At 36.8% G+C, this 15022-nt stretch overlaps 1 protein-coding gene across 1 annotated transcript in view; it reads right to left on the minus strand.

The window, feature by feature from the left end:
- The window catches only part of LOC136859016 (death-associated protein kinase 1), a 1193585-nt gene that overhangs the window by 746238 nt on the left and 432325 nt on the right, over positions 1-15022 (minus strand). The window contains exon 17 of the mRNA XM_068225494.1: positions 11072-11331. Within this exon, the coding sequence (XP_068081595.1) occupies positions 11072-11331 (260 nt within the window). The remainder of the gene's footprint in view (positions 1-11071; positions 11332-15022) is intronic.

Genomic DNA, 15022 nt, shown 5'->3' on the forward strand with positions numbered 1-15022 from the left:
GTGTGACTGAGGAGCTGCACGACAAACCATACACCATATTGTCAGAGAGTGTGAAATGCGGGCATACACAGGCAGCAAAGTGGATTTTCTGGTGGCAACTCCAGAAGCAATACAATGGATCAATGATCCTGACATTCAGTTGTAATTATTTAAACATAGGAATTTCATTTTGTCCGTATTGAACTGAGAAAGGATGTTAGGAAAAACTTAAAACGGTCCACCTTTTCAATACAAACTGTCAGTCGCTATACTTCGCAAACTATAATTTTACTCCTTTTCATAACCCCGTTGTTGCACGTGCTTGCGTCATCTTTTTATCGTAATGGCTAGGCCATATTTAAGGCCGAATGAGGCCGATATCCTTGAATTTTCAGATGATATAGACAGTAATAATGACCTTCTTTTGCCGAAAGCGATTCCCATTATGTGGTAAATGACACAGTCACAGCAGCTCACCGTGCATCGGACTGCGAAGACCTGACATCGATGACTGTTACATGTACAGTGAATAACTTTTCTGCCATGCTTCATGAGTGAATTGCAGCACACACATTATACTGATATCAAATTATATAGAATTTAATGTTCTTTCTTTCACGCCTAAGAGTAAGGAAGGAAGACGCAATAATGTCTGATTTTTCTGTCATTGAAAACCATGATTTATTATTAAAAATTTATTTTCAAAATTTAATAAATTTTTGGCTTTTACCAATAACAATACGTCCTAGGTATACTCATTTCTGAAATGCTCATAGTTTCCTGTATTAGTGTGATTTATTTTATTTTAATGTCTGTTAAACTGTTTACGTGTTGAGTTTTTGTAATTTGGTTTGGAAAATCACAGAAATTAGTTTGTCTTCGAGCAAACCCCTGTATATATGCTGAGTGCCAAAGGGTTACATTCACACTAGAATCCGAAAAAGACCAAAAAATAAACTATTTAGATCTGCCTACCACAAGACACCCAATCTTTTTAAGTTACAAGATCTTCACAAAACCTACTCAAACTGCTTCTGCAATTCGCCAAGACTCATTACATCCACACACTTACAAACGAGCAACTTACAACAGCTTAGTTCACCGAGCCTTCACTGTACCTATGTCTAAAAAAGATCTAAATAACTAATTGAACACCATTCGATACAAAGCAAAATCCAATGGTTTCAATATTTTTTTCATTGAAAGAATAATAAACAAAAACAGACATCAACCTTTAACCACTATAAAGAAAGAAAAACCTAACATCCCCCTAATTTCCACTTTAACATTTAATAAAGATATCATTAAAATCATTAACATTTTTAAGAAACACAATGTAAAAATAGCCTTTAAAACAAATAATAAAAATGCAGATATCTTATAAAATTCCACTTCTGTTAACAGAATTAATAGATTCTCAGAATAAGGAGTTTACAGAATCAAGTGTAATAATTGCAATTTCCTCCTCTGCGAACCATGTGATCTTGCCGCGGTGGGGAGGCTTGTGTGTTCCAATGATGCAGATAGCCAAGCCGCAGGTGCAACCATATCGGATGGGTATCTGTTGAGAGACCAGACTAAAGAATGGTTCATCAAAATGGGGGTAGCAGCCTTTCGGTAGCTGCAAGGGCGGCAGTCTAGATGATTGACTGATACGGCCTTGTAATAATACTCAACATGGCTTAGCCGTGTTGATACTGCTACACGGCTGAAAGCAACGGGAAATTACAGCCGTAACCACCTCCCGAGGACATGCTGCTCTCTCTGTATGAATGATGTACTGATGATGGCTTCCTCCCGGGTAAAATATTCCGGAGGTAAACTAGTCCCCCAATCGGATCTCTGGGTGGCGACTACACGAGAGACGGCGATCATCAGGAAGATGGATACTGACATTCTGCGAGTCGGAGCGTGGAATGTTAGAAGTTTGAATCGTTGCGGTAGCTTAGAGAATCTGAAAAGGGAGATGGATAGGCTAAAGTTAGATGTAGTTGGTATAAGTGAATTACCGGTACGTTGGCAGGAAGAACAAGATTTTTGGTCAAGCGACTACCGAATTATCAACACAAAATCAAACAGGAGAAATGCAGGAGTTCGTTTAATAATGAATAAGAAAATAGGGCAGCAGGTAAGCTACTACGACCAGCATAGTGAAATAATTATTGTCGTCAAGATAGCAAACCAATGCCCACCACAATAGTGCAGGTCTATATGCCTACTAGTTCAGCGGATGATGAAGGAATCGAAAGAATATATGAGGAGATAGAAGATTTAATACAATATGTAAAAGGTGACGAGAATCTGTGATGGGAGAATGGAATGCAGTGGTAGGCCAAGGAGGAGAAGGTAGTACAGTAGGAGAATTTGGATTGGGACAAAGGAACAAAAGATGTTGGCTGGTTGAATTCTGCACTGATCATAATTTAGTCCTTGCCAATACTTGGTTCAATCACCACAAACGACGGCTGTATACGTGGACGAGACCTGGAGACACTGGAAGGTATCAAATAGACTACATTATGATTAGGCAGAGATTCAGAAACCAGGTGTTGGATTGCAAAACTTTCCCAGGAGCAGACGTGGACTCTGACCACAACTTGTTGGTCATGAAATGCCATGTGAAGTTGAAGAAATTGAAGAAAGGAAAGAATGCAAAAAGATGGGGTCTAGATAAGTTGAAAGAAAAGAGTGTGAAGGATTGTTTTAAGGAATATATTGCACAAGAACTAAATGAAAAGTCTGAAGGAAACACTATAGAGGAAGAGTGGAGAGTCATGAAAAATGAAGTCAGTAGGGCTGCTGATGTTAGGAAGGATAGAAATGAAAAGGGCAGAAAAGAATACAGGTGATTAAAGAATCAAGTGGATAGCAAGTGCAAGGGAGCTAAGGAAGAAGAGCTAAAGGAGAAGTGCAAAGATGTCGAAGGCTGTATGGTCCTAGGAAAGGTAGATGCTGCATACAGGAAAATCAAGGAAACCTTTGGAGAAAGGAAATCTAGGTGTATGAATATTAAGAGCTCAGATGGAAAGCCACTTCTAGGGAAAGAAGACAAAGCAGAAAGATAGCAGATGCATATCCAACAGTTGTATCAAGGTAAAGATGTAGATAATTTGGTTCTGGAACATGAAGAGGCTGTTGATTCTGATGAAATGGGAGACCCAATTTTGAGGTCAGAGTTTGACAGAGCTGTGAGTGACCTAAATAGGAATAAGGCACCTGGAATTGATGACATTCCCTCTGAATTACTGACTGCCTTAGGAGAAACCAGCATGGCAAGGTTATTTCATTTAGTGTGCAAGATGTATGAGACAGGAGAAGTCCCATCCGATTTTCGGCAGAATGTTGTTGTACCTATTCCCAAGAAAGCCGGTGCTGACAGGTGTGAAAACTACCGCACCATTAGTTTAGTATATCTCATGCCTGCAAAATTTTAACACGTATTATTTACAGAAGAATGGAAAAACAAGTTGAAGCTGAGTTGGGAGAAGATCAATTTGGCTTCAGAAGAAATGTAAGAACACGTGAAGCAATCCTGACTTTACGTCTGATCTTAGAGGATCGAATCAAGAAGGACAAGCCCACGTACATGGCATTCGTAGATCTAGAAAAGGCATTCGATAATGTTGATTGGACCAAGCTATTTATGATTTTGAAGATGATAGGGATCAGATACCGAGAACGAAGAATTATCTACAATGTGTATAAAAATCAGTCTGCAGTGATAAGAATCGAGGGCTTTGAAAACGAAACAGCAATCGAGAAAGGAGTGAGGCAAGGCTGCAGTTTGTCACCCCTCCTCTTTAATGTTTACATAGAACAGGCAGTAAAGGAAATCAAAGAGGAATTTGGAAAGGGAATCACAATCCAAGGAGAGGAAATCAAAACCTTGAGGTTTGCCGATATTGTTATTCTACCTGAGACTGCAGAAGATCTCGAGAAGCTGCTGAATGGTATGGACGAAGTCTTGGGAAAGGAGTACAAGATGAAAATAAATAAGTCCAAAGCAAAAGTAATGGAGTGCAGTCGAATGAAGGCGGTGATGCAGGAAATATTAGATTAGGAAATGAAGTCTTAAAGGAAGTAGATGAATATTGTTACTTGGGTAGTAAAATAACTAACGATGGCAGAAGTAAGGAGGACATAAAATGCAGACTAGCACAAGCAAGGAAGAGCTTTCTTAAGAAAAGAAATTTGCTCACTTCAAACATTGATATAGGAATTAGAAAGTTTTGAAGACTTTCGTGTGGAGTGTGGCATTGTATGGAAGTGAAACATGGACGATAAGTAACTCAGAAAGAAAGAGAATAGAAGCTTTTGAAATGTGGTATTAGAGAAGAATGCTGAAGGTGAGATGGATAGATCGAATCACAATTGAAGAGATACTGAATCGAATTGGTGAGAGGAGATCGATTTGGCTAAATTTGACGAGAAGAAGAGATAGAATGATAGGACACATCTTAAGACACTCAGGACTTGTTCAGTTGGTTTTTGAAGGAAGTGTAGGTGGTAAGAACGGTAGGGGTAGACCAAGGTATGAATATGACAAGCAGATTAGAGCAGATGTAGGATACAATAGTTACGTAGAAATGAAAAGGTTAGCACAGGATAGGGTGGCGTGGAGATCTGCATCAAACCACTCTATGGACTGATGACTCAAACAACAACAACAATTGCATTTTTTTGTATGTTGTACAGACTGGGAGAAGTTTCAACACAAGATATTCAGAACATATTAATGCGCTAAGATATAACAAATTCTCAGCAGTAAGTCAACACATGCAAGATTACAACCATAACTTTACTAACATAGAGCAAGATATGGAAATCCTTAAGATATTAAACAAAGGCCCCCTACTTAATATAACAGAAAACTGTTCCATACATTTAGATCAATATTTAAACTCAAACTATAACCTAAATGACATTCCTGAGAAAACCAACATTTTATTTGACCTCATATTATTTTTTTTTAGAAATTTTAATTGAACTAATATAAAATTGATTTTCCATTCAATTCATGGCACCTTTCCTTACCAATTACTCCTATTCCCTCACCCCTCAGGCTAACCTTAATCCCTCCTCTCTTCCCCGTTTCTCTCCGATCTGTGCTACCCAATTTTTTTCCCCTTCCTTCTTTATCTTCCTTACTCATACTTCCCGTCACATAAGTTATGCAATACATCCAACACATCACAGTGCAAGGTGAGTCACATATTACAGATTACATATTTTAATTACTTTTTCTACTCATTTTTTCCACTTTTTCATTACCCCCTTTACTAATTTGGCTTTTATTACTAACAATATTATTTATTTCACTTATTTTCAAAAGTTATACAGTATGTCTAACACATTGCAGCACAAGGTGTGTCACATATCATACATTACATAATTGTATTACTTTTTCTAATCATTTTTCCACTTTTTTTCATTACCCCCTTTACTAATTTGGCTTTTATTATTAACAATATTATTTATTTCACTTATTTCCAAATTGAAGTATGAATCTTCTCCAACTACATCACAGAAATATTTTGACTTTCAAGCCCTACTTTTACCTTCAGCTTTTAAGAACTTTAATCTCTTTGAATGACATTTATGTACAATCTTTCTACATTGTTCACTCTGTGTGCGTAAATTGTTATGTTAACACCACTACTACCTTTGATGACATACAGCTGTTAGAACTTCATAACAACTCTAAAGATTCTTTGGTTTCCATAAGTTATGCAACATGTCCAATACATCGCGGCGCAAGGTGTCAGAACTTCATAACGAAAGAATTACAAGTCTCAAGATTCTTCGACATCCAAATTGATCATCTTGAGTTCTTCTTTCAATGACAGCTAAGTGCATTAATTTATGCATTATCTGAAACTTTTATCACAATTTTGACTATATCTTCTTAATCTTTATAGTGTCAAATCCACTATGTTTTTGCAACTTTTTACAATTTCTATGGACTATTTGATACATTTGCAACTTGTGCTTTTGGCTGATGATGACCCTGATAATGGGTCAAAACTAGTACCTAATAAATGTTTCTTTTGTAAAGTAACCCACTTTACTTGAATTTGTATTGAAAAGGTGGAAATATGTACTTTTAATTTTAACTGCTGTATGGGCTGTCAGGAAGTTCAGAGGTTATCTAGAAGGAAGGAAGGAAGGAAGGAAGGAAGGAAGGAAGGAAGGAAGGAAGGAAGGAAGGAAGGAAGTTCAGACTCTTTACAGACAACTCTTCACTTCAGTTTATAAGTTATGAATTTCATTATGGCCCATATTGACATTTGATCACTATCAAAGGGTAGGATTCAATACCATTAGAATGTACAGTATATTGTCTTATAAAACTGGGACTAGTTTCAACCCCATATACATTGGGTCATCTTCAGCCACGCTCCAATTGGAAGACATAAGCACACATATAACCAATAATAATATAAACACTCTTGTATGACACAATTTACAGTCTTAATTTAAAACATTGATGAGGTCCGAACAACATATCCAAACTTGAAACTAAATAACACATCAAAACTGCTGTGGTTGATGCCATACTATTTCGCCGTTCCTACAGCAGCCTATGTTCTTGAGTTGATCTGGGAGTTGGTATCTTTATCTGTGTAGAAGAGCAACTGGATTGATAATTTATGTTAGTTCATTAGTAATATGGGTAATGACTTATGTAGCTTTAAGGGGAACATTCATAATTTGAATAGTTATTCCTTTTCATCAGATGTAGTGATCTATTGTTTAGTTTGTTTTGATGTGAATAACAACAATTGTTTAATTTGTTTTGAAGTGATTAATAACACTTGATCCTTGCTGATTTTGGCTTTGAAAATTTGTCATGTTCCTGGCATAGCCAATCAAGCTACGGACAGTCTATCAAGAAATCCTGAGGACAGACAGAAATCAGCCACAAATTTATTAGAGAGAGAGATTCCTGGGCCAACTAAGAGGTCTCAAACCGACCCTGTGCTCCTTGCTATCTGGCGAGGAAATAATGAGATCGATTTAGATTTAATAAGGAAGTGGCAGACTGAGGACATGTCCTATTACAGAATGGCATCCTGAATCGGCAAACGCAGCACTAATTGTCGATCTGTCCAAGTTCAATTTAAGATGTGCTACAAGAACTTCCAACTTGAAGACAGCATACGTAAGTATACTTCCCACCAGCCTGGATCTTCTCCGGTCATCGTCATTCTGAATTCGCAAATTGTGTCATACCAGAGTGTTTAAATTATTACTGGTTATATGTATGCTTATGTCTTCCAATTGGAGCATGGCTGAAGATGACCCAATGTATACAGAGTTGGAACTAGGCATAGATATCAAGGATAATTTAATAAAAAACCACCTATTCAATACTTTCCACGTTTAATGTGGTTATTATCTACATGATTTTATGTAGACTTATTTGGTCAGGTACATGTTTCACCCATTATTTTGGGCATCTTCAGCCTGTAAACAACCTTTAGGTCAAGGTTTGGGACCTTTTTAACCAATATAAACATACCAATATATACACTATATACAACATATACATTATATACAATATATACAAACATAAGTCAATACAGTAAAGTTTTTGGTCCTAATCTATCTAATATGGAAAATGTCCAAAACTAAAATGGATCTTCTTTTCGGTGAAGAGGATTGCATATCGGGGTTTATGTGACCCCTATATCATATTAAGTTCTTGACGTATCGTGTCTGGTGACAGGATGTGTCGTCAACAATAAGTGGAGATTTGAACTGATTGTAGGCTGGTCAAGATTGAAAATATAAATTTAAATTAAATGTGTTTTTAACTTGGCAGTTCTATTCTGGTTAACTTAAAATGTTCAAAACTAAAAATAAAATGAAACGGATCTTCTTTTTTCTTGAGAAGGGGTGATATTAAAACTGGAGCTTGTTTGACCCACGATTTTCATCCGTTTCATTTTATTTTTAGTTTTGAACATTTTAAGTTAACCAGAATAGAACTGCCAAGTTAAAAACACATTTAATTTAAATTTATATTTTCAATCTTGACCAACCTACAATCAGTTCAAATCTCCACTTATTGTTGACGACACATCCTGTCACCAGACACGATACGTCAAGAACTTAATATGATATAGGGGTCACATAAACCCCGATATGCAATCCTCTTCACCAAAAAGAAGATCCATTTTAGTTTTGGACATTTTCCATATTAGATAGATTAGGACCAAAAACTTTACTGTATTGACTTATGTTTGTATATATTGTATATAATGTATATGTTGTATATAGTGTATATATTGGTATGTTTATATTGGTTAAAAAGGTCCCAAACCTTGACCTAAAGGTTGTTTACAGGCTGAAGATGCCCAAAATAATGGGTGAAACATGTACCTGACCAAATAAGTCTACATAAAATCATGTAGATAATAACCACATTAAACATGGAAAGTATTGAATAGGTGGTTTTTTATTAAATTATCCTTGATATCTATGCCTAACGTCATCTTCAATACGGAACAATAATGAGAGTTGTTACTTGTGAGTTGGAACTAGTCGCAAACCGCAAGGATTTTGAACAAATACCATGATAATCCAGAAGTCAGTCATCCTAGTCAAGACGAAACCTATTCTTTGATTCGGCAACGTTTCTTCTGGGTACACATGCGTCAAAAAATCAAGAACTATGTTCAAGCCTAAGCAATCTGTGCTTGCACTTAAGCGAACAACCAGAAGGCGAGTACCAGCATGAGAGGAAGTCGACCACATCAACCTTGGGAGGTCCTCGCCCTTGACCTTATGGGACCCTACCCTAGGACATCTCGGGGAAAAAAGGGGATCCTCGTGGATCCTATTCACCAGATGGGTGGAAGCATTCGCCATCCCTGAAGCTACATCAGGACGTATTGTACAACTCTTAAGGACGGAAGTCTTCAGTTGGTATGGGTATCCTCGGTGTCTACTCACGGACAGTGGCAGTCAGTTCAATTCGAGACAGTGGTTGCAAACTTTGTCGGAGTGGGGAATTAAACACCGGACGACACCGATCTACCATCCACAGGTGAGTCCCAACGAATGGAGAAACCAGGAGCTAAAGAAGATGTTTCGGATTCACTTGATCGACAGAGAACATACCAAGGGGGACCAACACCTACACGAGTCCTTCTGGCCATCAGACAGCAGGTTAATCACGTCACGGGTTTCTTACCTGCAGAGATTTTCCTTGGACGTCCAATCAAGACAACTGGTGACTGGAACTTCATCCATGGACAAGGAGAGGAACAGGAGGATCCTGATACATGGTATGTGCGGAACCAGTAGCAGATTCAACAGGCGCACTGCCAAGCCGAAAGAGCGTTCAAGGAGAGAAGCTGAGAACAACGATGCAAGGGAGGAAAGGGAGTTCAGACCTGGAACACTAGTTCTTCGTCAAAACCATCCCCTCAGCAACAGGCTTCATAAGTTGCTCGGAACTTTCGAGGTGGATAAAAATTGGGAAATGGTGTGTATTCCTGAAGACTACACCGCCGACGAAGGTGCATACGTTGGAATTGAAGGCGTTACCTCGACCCCTACAAGAAGGCGGAGAGACCGTAGAGTGGACACTCTCTACGGGGCCCCAGAAGAATGCGGACTCCAGGGAGGATCAACACACACCGATACCTACCTTGGAAGATAAGAGAGATGAAGACATAGATATCAGGACACCTATAGATATTGAAGGCTTTAGGGGGGATAATTGTCATAGGTCCGATATCCTAATTATGGTAAAACCTTCAATAATCATATTTAATATAATAGATAAAATAATAGGAGTAACGATGATTTATAAATTGTGTTAATATATTAATGTTTTGTGTCCCTGGACGTATAACGTCCATATACTTATCCTGCTTATATATTAGCATGCTCAGTTTACGATGAATAAGGTACAAGTGGATAGGATTTTTAAAGACTTGTGACATAGCAGTGGAGTATTAACACACAAAGACTTCCAATATGGCACCAAGAAACATCACCAATAGGTCATTGGTGTGAAACATGCATATATTTTTTGTAGGTTGTTTTAAAAAAGAGCAATTTTTTTAAGGAATAAAAAAGATCGCAAGTGGGAGAATAGGAAAAAAGGATGACTGAAGAGTACAGTATATGTATCGTAGTGACAAAGTTGTTATACAAAGAAGTAAACGTGTTCGCATGTGATATTTTTCTTTCAAGAGATAAATCGCATATTGAGAATGATAGCAGACACAGACAGGTCGTATGGTGATGACAGGATAGGAAAGGGCTAGGAGTGGGAAGTAAGAGTGGCCTTAACTAAGGTACAGCCCCAGCATTTGTCTAATATAAAACTGGGAAACTACGGAAAACCATCTTCAGGGCTGCCGACAGCGGGGTTTGACCACACTATCTCTCGAATGTAAGCTGACAGCTGTGTGGTCCAAACTGCACAGCCACTTGCTCAATATATTACATTAGTAATGGTCATTTGATGTTAGTGTTCACTTGTAAGTAAAATTATGAATTATTCCACAAGCTAGTCAGTAAATATCTGGCATTGTTTCTCTTATTCAGAAGTATGAGGGAAACTTTTAATTACAATAAGTCACAAGTAAAATGTCCTTCTGGAAACTTAAAATGTGGTAAACCTCATTTACATGTAGGCCCTTACTCTGCATGTCACAAATCCTGTGGTATGAAATTTAACACCTTTACAGAATTGTACTATTTTCAATCCATTGAGTACACGTGACCACGTTCAATTTACAGTGTGTACTCTTCTAGTAAACCACTTATCACACTAGTATTTTGTACAAAACCAAGTACTGCCACAACATTGTAGAAGATTTCATTGCTTTCAAAATTACACATCTAGAAAGAAATGCATCTCCTCCATATATGTTAAAATAATTAGCATGCCAAATAAACAAATCATATCATGCGAGGTGGGACGTTGTTTAAAAAAAAAAAGCTAATTTGAAGGAGGGAAGGATCAGATTATGAATACTAGGTATGACAGAGTTCTCAGTATTTTACAACTACTTTAAACCTTTAGTTACTAGCAATATAATCTGAAAATAAGCAATCAAATTTAGCTAACCTGTAACACTTTATGTTTGCCATCAGCCAAGTAAGTCTTTATAGCTTTCATCCCTGGTGAGGCAGGCACATGGGCATCTACTACTAAAACCTGCTGATGCAGCTCAAACAGAGTTCCAAATCGATCATTCAACTGCCTTAACAGACGTTCTGACTGAGAGCTTATGTATGCCCCTTGAGCTGTGCGTGGGGTGCGGGTTGTATCAGGATGTGTGGCCACCAATACTACTTGAGCTACTCGGCTTGCCACACCACAATCACCTGTATGACAAGAGAAATTTTTCTTTAAACACTCCAAATTTAGGAAGGCAAAATAGTACTTCATTCATTACATAATATATTAACAAAGGAAATTTATATTTCCCGACTACAGTGACTCTTATCTTCATACACGTAAACAGCAAAACCAAACAACTACTATACAGCAGATTAAAACAAAATCGATGATTATGTACATACTACAAGGGATATGTCGATAGAAGCATAATCCTTTAAAGAACTTGTAGATGTAATAGAACACTTTTCCAAATGTTATTACGAAATGGAATTTGGTTCACATTTACTTCACTACAATATCTTCAATCAAGTTCAATATTTGTCCTGTTTATTTATTTATTTATTTATTATTTATTTTAATTTTTTAGTCAACATAGGACTACTTTAGTCAGGTTTATAGAGGGTTTTCTTCTTTTTGTCATCCCAACACTGTTTCATCCTTTCTGAATGTAATTTTCTTTCTGCTTTTGGAATCACTCTTCCTATTCTCTGCTTGTTGATTTTTGCCTGTAGTCCAGTGTGTTTATCTTTCAATATCTTGAGTGTATTTGTTTTGTATTTTAAACCTTCTATGGTAATATGTAACTCTCTCATGTCTTCATTAAGTTCTGTAACCCATCTAATATTATTCTTACTCATCCATAATTTTTCTATTATTTTTCTACTGATTCTATTTTCTTGTGACTGTATTAGATGCCCTAAAAATGACATTCATTTCTTTTTCATTGTGCTAGTCACAGGTTCCATTTCTTTATAAACTGTTTTATTGGAAGCTAGTCTCCAGACTCTGTTTACTCGATAATTTTTATTTAACCCTAGACCGGGTGCACTGGTTGTTTTTGTCAACCAGCGCTCTATTTTACGCCGTAATTCCCAGAACTGTCAGTCTTTCACCACCTCGCAACTAATACCTTTGCTCTCACTCTTGACCTTCAGTTCAGTCGAATTTCGACAACAGCGGAAGCGATACGTGAGTAATTCTTTCGAGCAAAATCTTGTAACCCGAAGCTGGTTGACAAAGTCAACCGCGCGCCTGGTCATGTAAGTAAAATTGATTTCTTTAAAATTTCCTTTCCTCTGTACTTTTCGGGTAATTAGCGAAAGTCAGGTGTAATTACATGTAGTATATTTCTATTTTAGGTCTCGTTTTGTCAATGATGAAAACATATCTGACATTTTGAGTCAGTTATCCGATGAAATAGAGGACCCTGCTTCAGATTTTTTGAATGGGGAGGAGGAAATTATAAACATATCGGATCAGAAAGAAGATGATAACGAAAGGAAATTTATCGTCGTGAAAGATGGAGGAACGATGTGGTCCACGACGGACTTTACAAAACTTACTCAAGGATAAAAGCAAGGAATATTGTAAAAATACTGCCAGGACCGGAAGGGGAGGCGAGGAAGTTATCAACAGAAATTGACTGTTTCATGCAGTTGATATACGCTGAGATGGTTGATGAACTATTATACTGGACTAATTTGTACATTTCTAGGAAGCGGGAGGAAATGAATTACAGCCGTAAGGGTGATGCTAAATTTGCGAACCGCAGTAAAATTATGGCATTGCTCAGGGGATACGGTGTGAAAGATTTCCTGGACATGGTAACAAAGTTTATTTTTCATCCAGTAATTTTTGGCTATTATATCTGATCATTTCATTGTATAATTGTGCAAATATTAAAATATGACCATTATTCTAATTTAATTACGTATCTACTGCTTAACTCATTTTAAATAGGTGCAGTATTCATGTTCATATCAGAATTAGTTCATGTGCTCACGATTATCCACTTTAAGTACATTCATATTAATCACTAATACAAGTTTTTGATTTCATTTGAAGAATAACATTGAAACAAAAGATAAAACGCCATTAAATGAAATGTTTAAGCGATTGGAAGCCTGTAAACTACTGAAAACGTAACTGGTAGACAAAGTCAACCGTGCGCCCGGTAGGTTGACAGAAATTGGCGCGCCCGGTCTAGGGTTAAACAGGTTCTCACTATTCTCCTTTCTAACTTGAGGACTCTGTCTATTGCAACTGTGTGTGTGTTGTTTTGAAAAATGTTTCACATGCATATATAATTTGTGACTGGGTAACTGTTTTGTAGTATCTGAATTTGGTTGCTAATGAGAGACACTTTTTATTATATGTATTCTTGGTAATATGCTGTGCTGTAACCAGTTTATCTATTCTATTCTGCCATGCTGATTTCTCGTTCAGGTTATTAAATAGTTCTACAATTTTTATTTCTTGGTCTCACAGCTTAATTTTGTTTGTAAGTGGAAGTTGAGTTAGCAAAATTTCATTTTTTTTAAAATGAAATTTTCAAACCAATATTTTGAGCTATTTCCTGTAACGATTTTATTTATTGTTTTGTTTCCTGAACATCATTGGCCAGAAGAGCTAGATCATCAGTAAATCCTAGACAGTTCAAATGTATGCTATTCTTATATTTTTTGAGTTGTACTTGTACCATTCCCTCATAACGTACTCTAGTGCAAAGTTAAAAAGAAGAGGTGACAATCCGTCACCATGTCTTAAACCAGTTGTTACCAAGAATGGTTCAGAAAGTTCTCCTCTGAATTTAATTTTAGAAATTGTACTAGTAAGAGTAAGTTCAATCAATATGATTAGTTTTGGGTGAAGTCCAAAATGTCTTAAAATTTTTAATAATGAAGCTCTGTGGATGGAGTCGTAAGCTTTCTTGAAATCTATAAACGTTTTTGAAAGGGGCTTGCTTCGTTTTCTGTAATATGCCATGACTAGCTTCAAAGTTATTATTTGTTCAGAGCAGCTTCTCCAAGGTCTGAAGCCTCCCTGGTATTAACCTAACTCTTGATCAAGTTGTTCTTTAATCCGATTAAATAGTATTTTAAAGAAAATCTTATACGTCAATCAAGGATGGAAATACCTCTATAGTTACCTGGATTATGTACTCTTTCACCTTTCTTATGAATCAGATTAATTATAGCTGTTGTCCATTGTTCTGGGAATTTTTTCTGATATACAAATATTTTGTAATATCATAAGGAGGGATGTCTGAGTCGCACTGCAGGCGTATTTCCACATCTCTACAAAAACCTGGTCTTCTTCGCACGCTTTGTAGTTCATCATTTCCTTAAGCACTATTTCAAATTCTTTTGCTGTAGGTGGGTTTACATTTTCTGGTTTACTTTTTATTGGGATATATGGATCAATTAATAAGAGCTTTTCAGGTTCATCACTGTTCAAGAGCTTGTTAAATGCTTCCGCCATGATTTCTGCATTTTCCTTATTGTTATGTGCTATTTTTCCATCTTTATTTTTCAACAATAATGTGGGGGGGGGGGTTGTATTTTTGCAATTGTTTACCAATGGTTTTGTAATAAGCTTTAGAATTGGTTTTTTTAATAATTTTCCTCAATAGAGTTTATTAAATCTCTTTGATATTTTCTCTTAATTCTTCTAATAGTTTAGGTGAATTCCTTTCTGATATTCTTGAGGCTAGCGGCATTTTCTTCTCTTTTGAGGGCTTGAAATTTCAAGCAAGCTTGATGTCTTTCTTCATGCATTCTATCACAATCAGAGGTCCACCAGGCATGTTTTTTCCTTGAATTGGAGCTAGATCTTCTGCATTCTGTTTAAGAATTAGTATTAGGTCATGTAATTTGTCTGTTAGTCTATTAGTTC

The sequence above is a fragment of the Anabrus simplex genome, chromosome 1, assembly GCF_040414725.1.
Source record: "Anabrus simplex isolate iqAnaSimp1 chromosome 1, ASM4041472v1, whole genome shotgun sequence".
Lineage (NCBI taxonomy): Eukaryota > Metazoa > Arthropoda > Insecta > Orthoptera > Tettigoniidae > Anabrus > Anabrus simplex.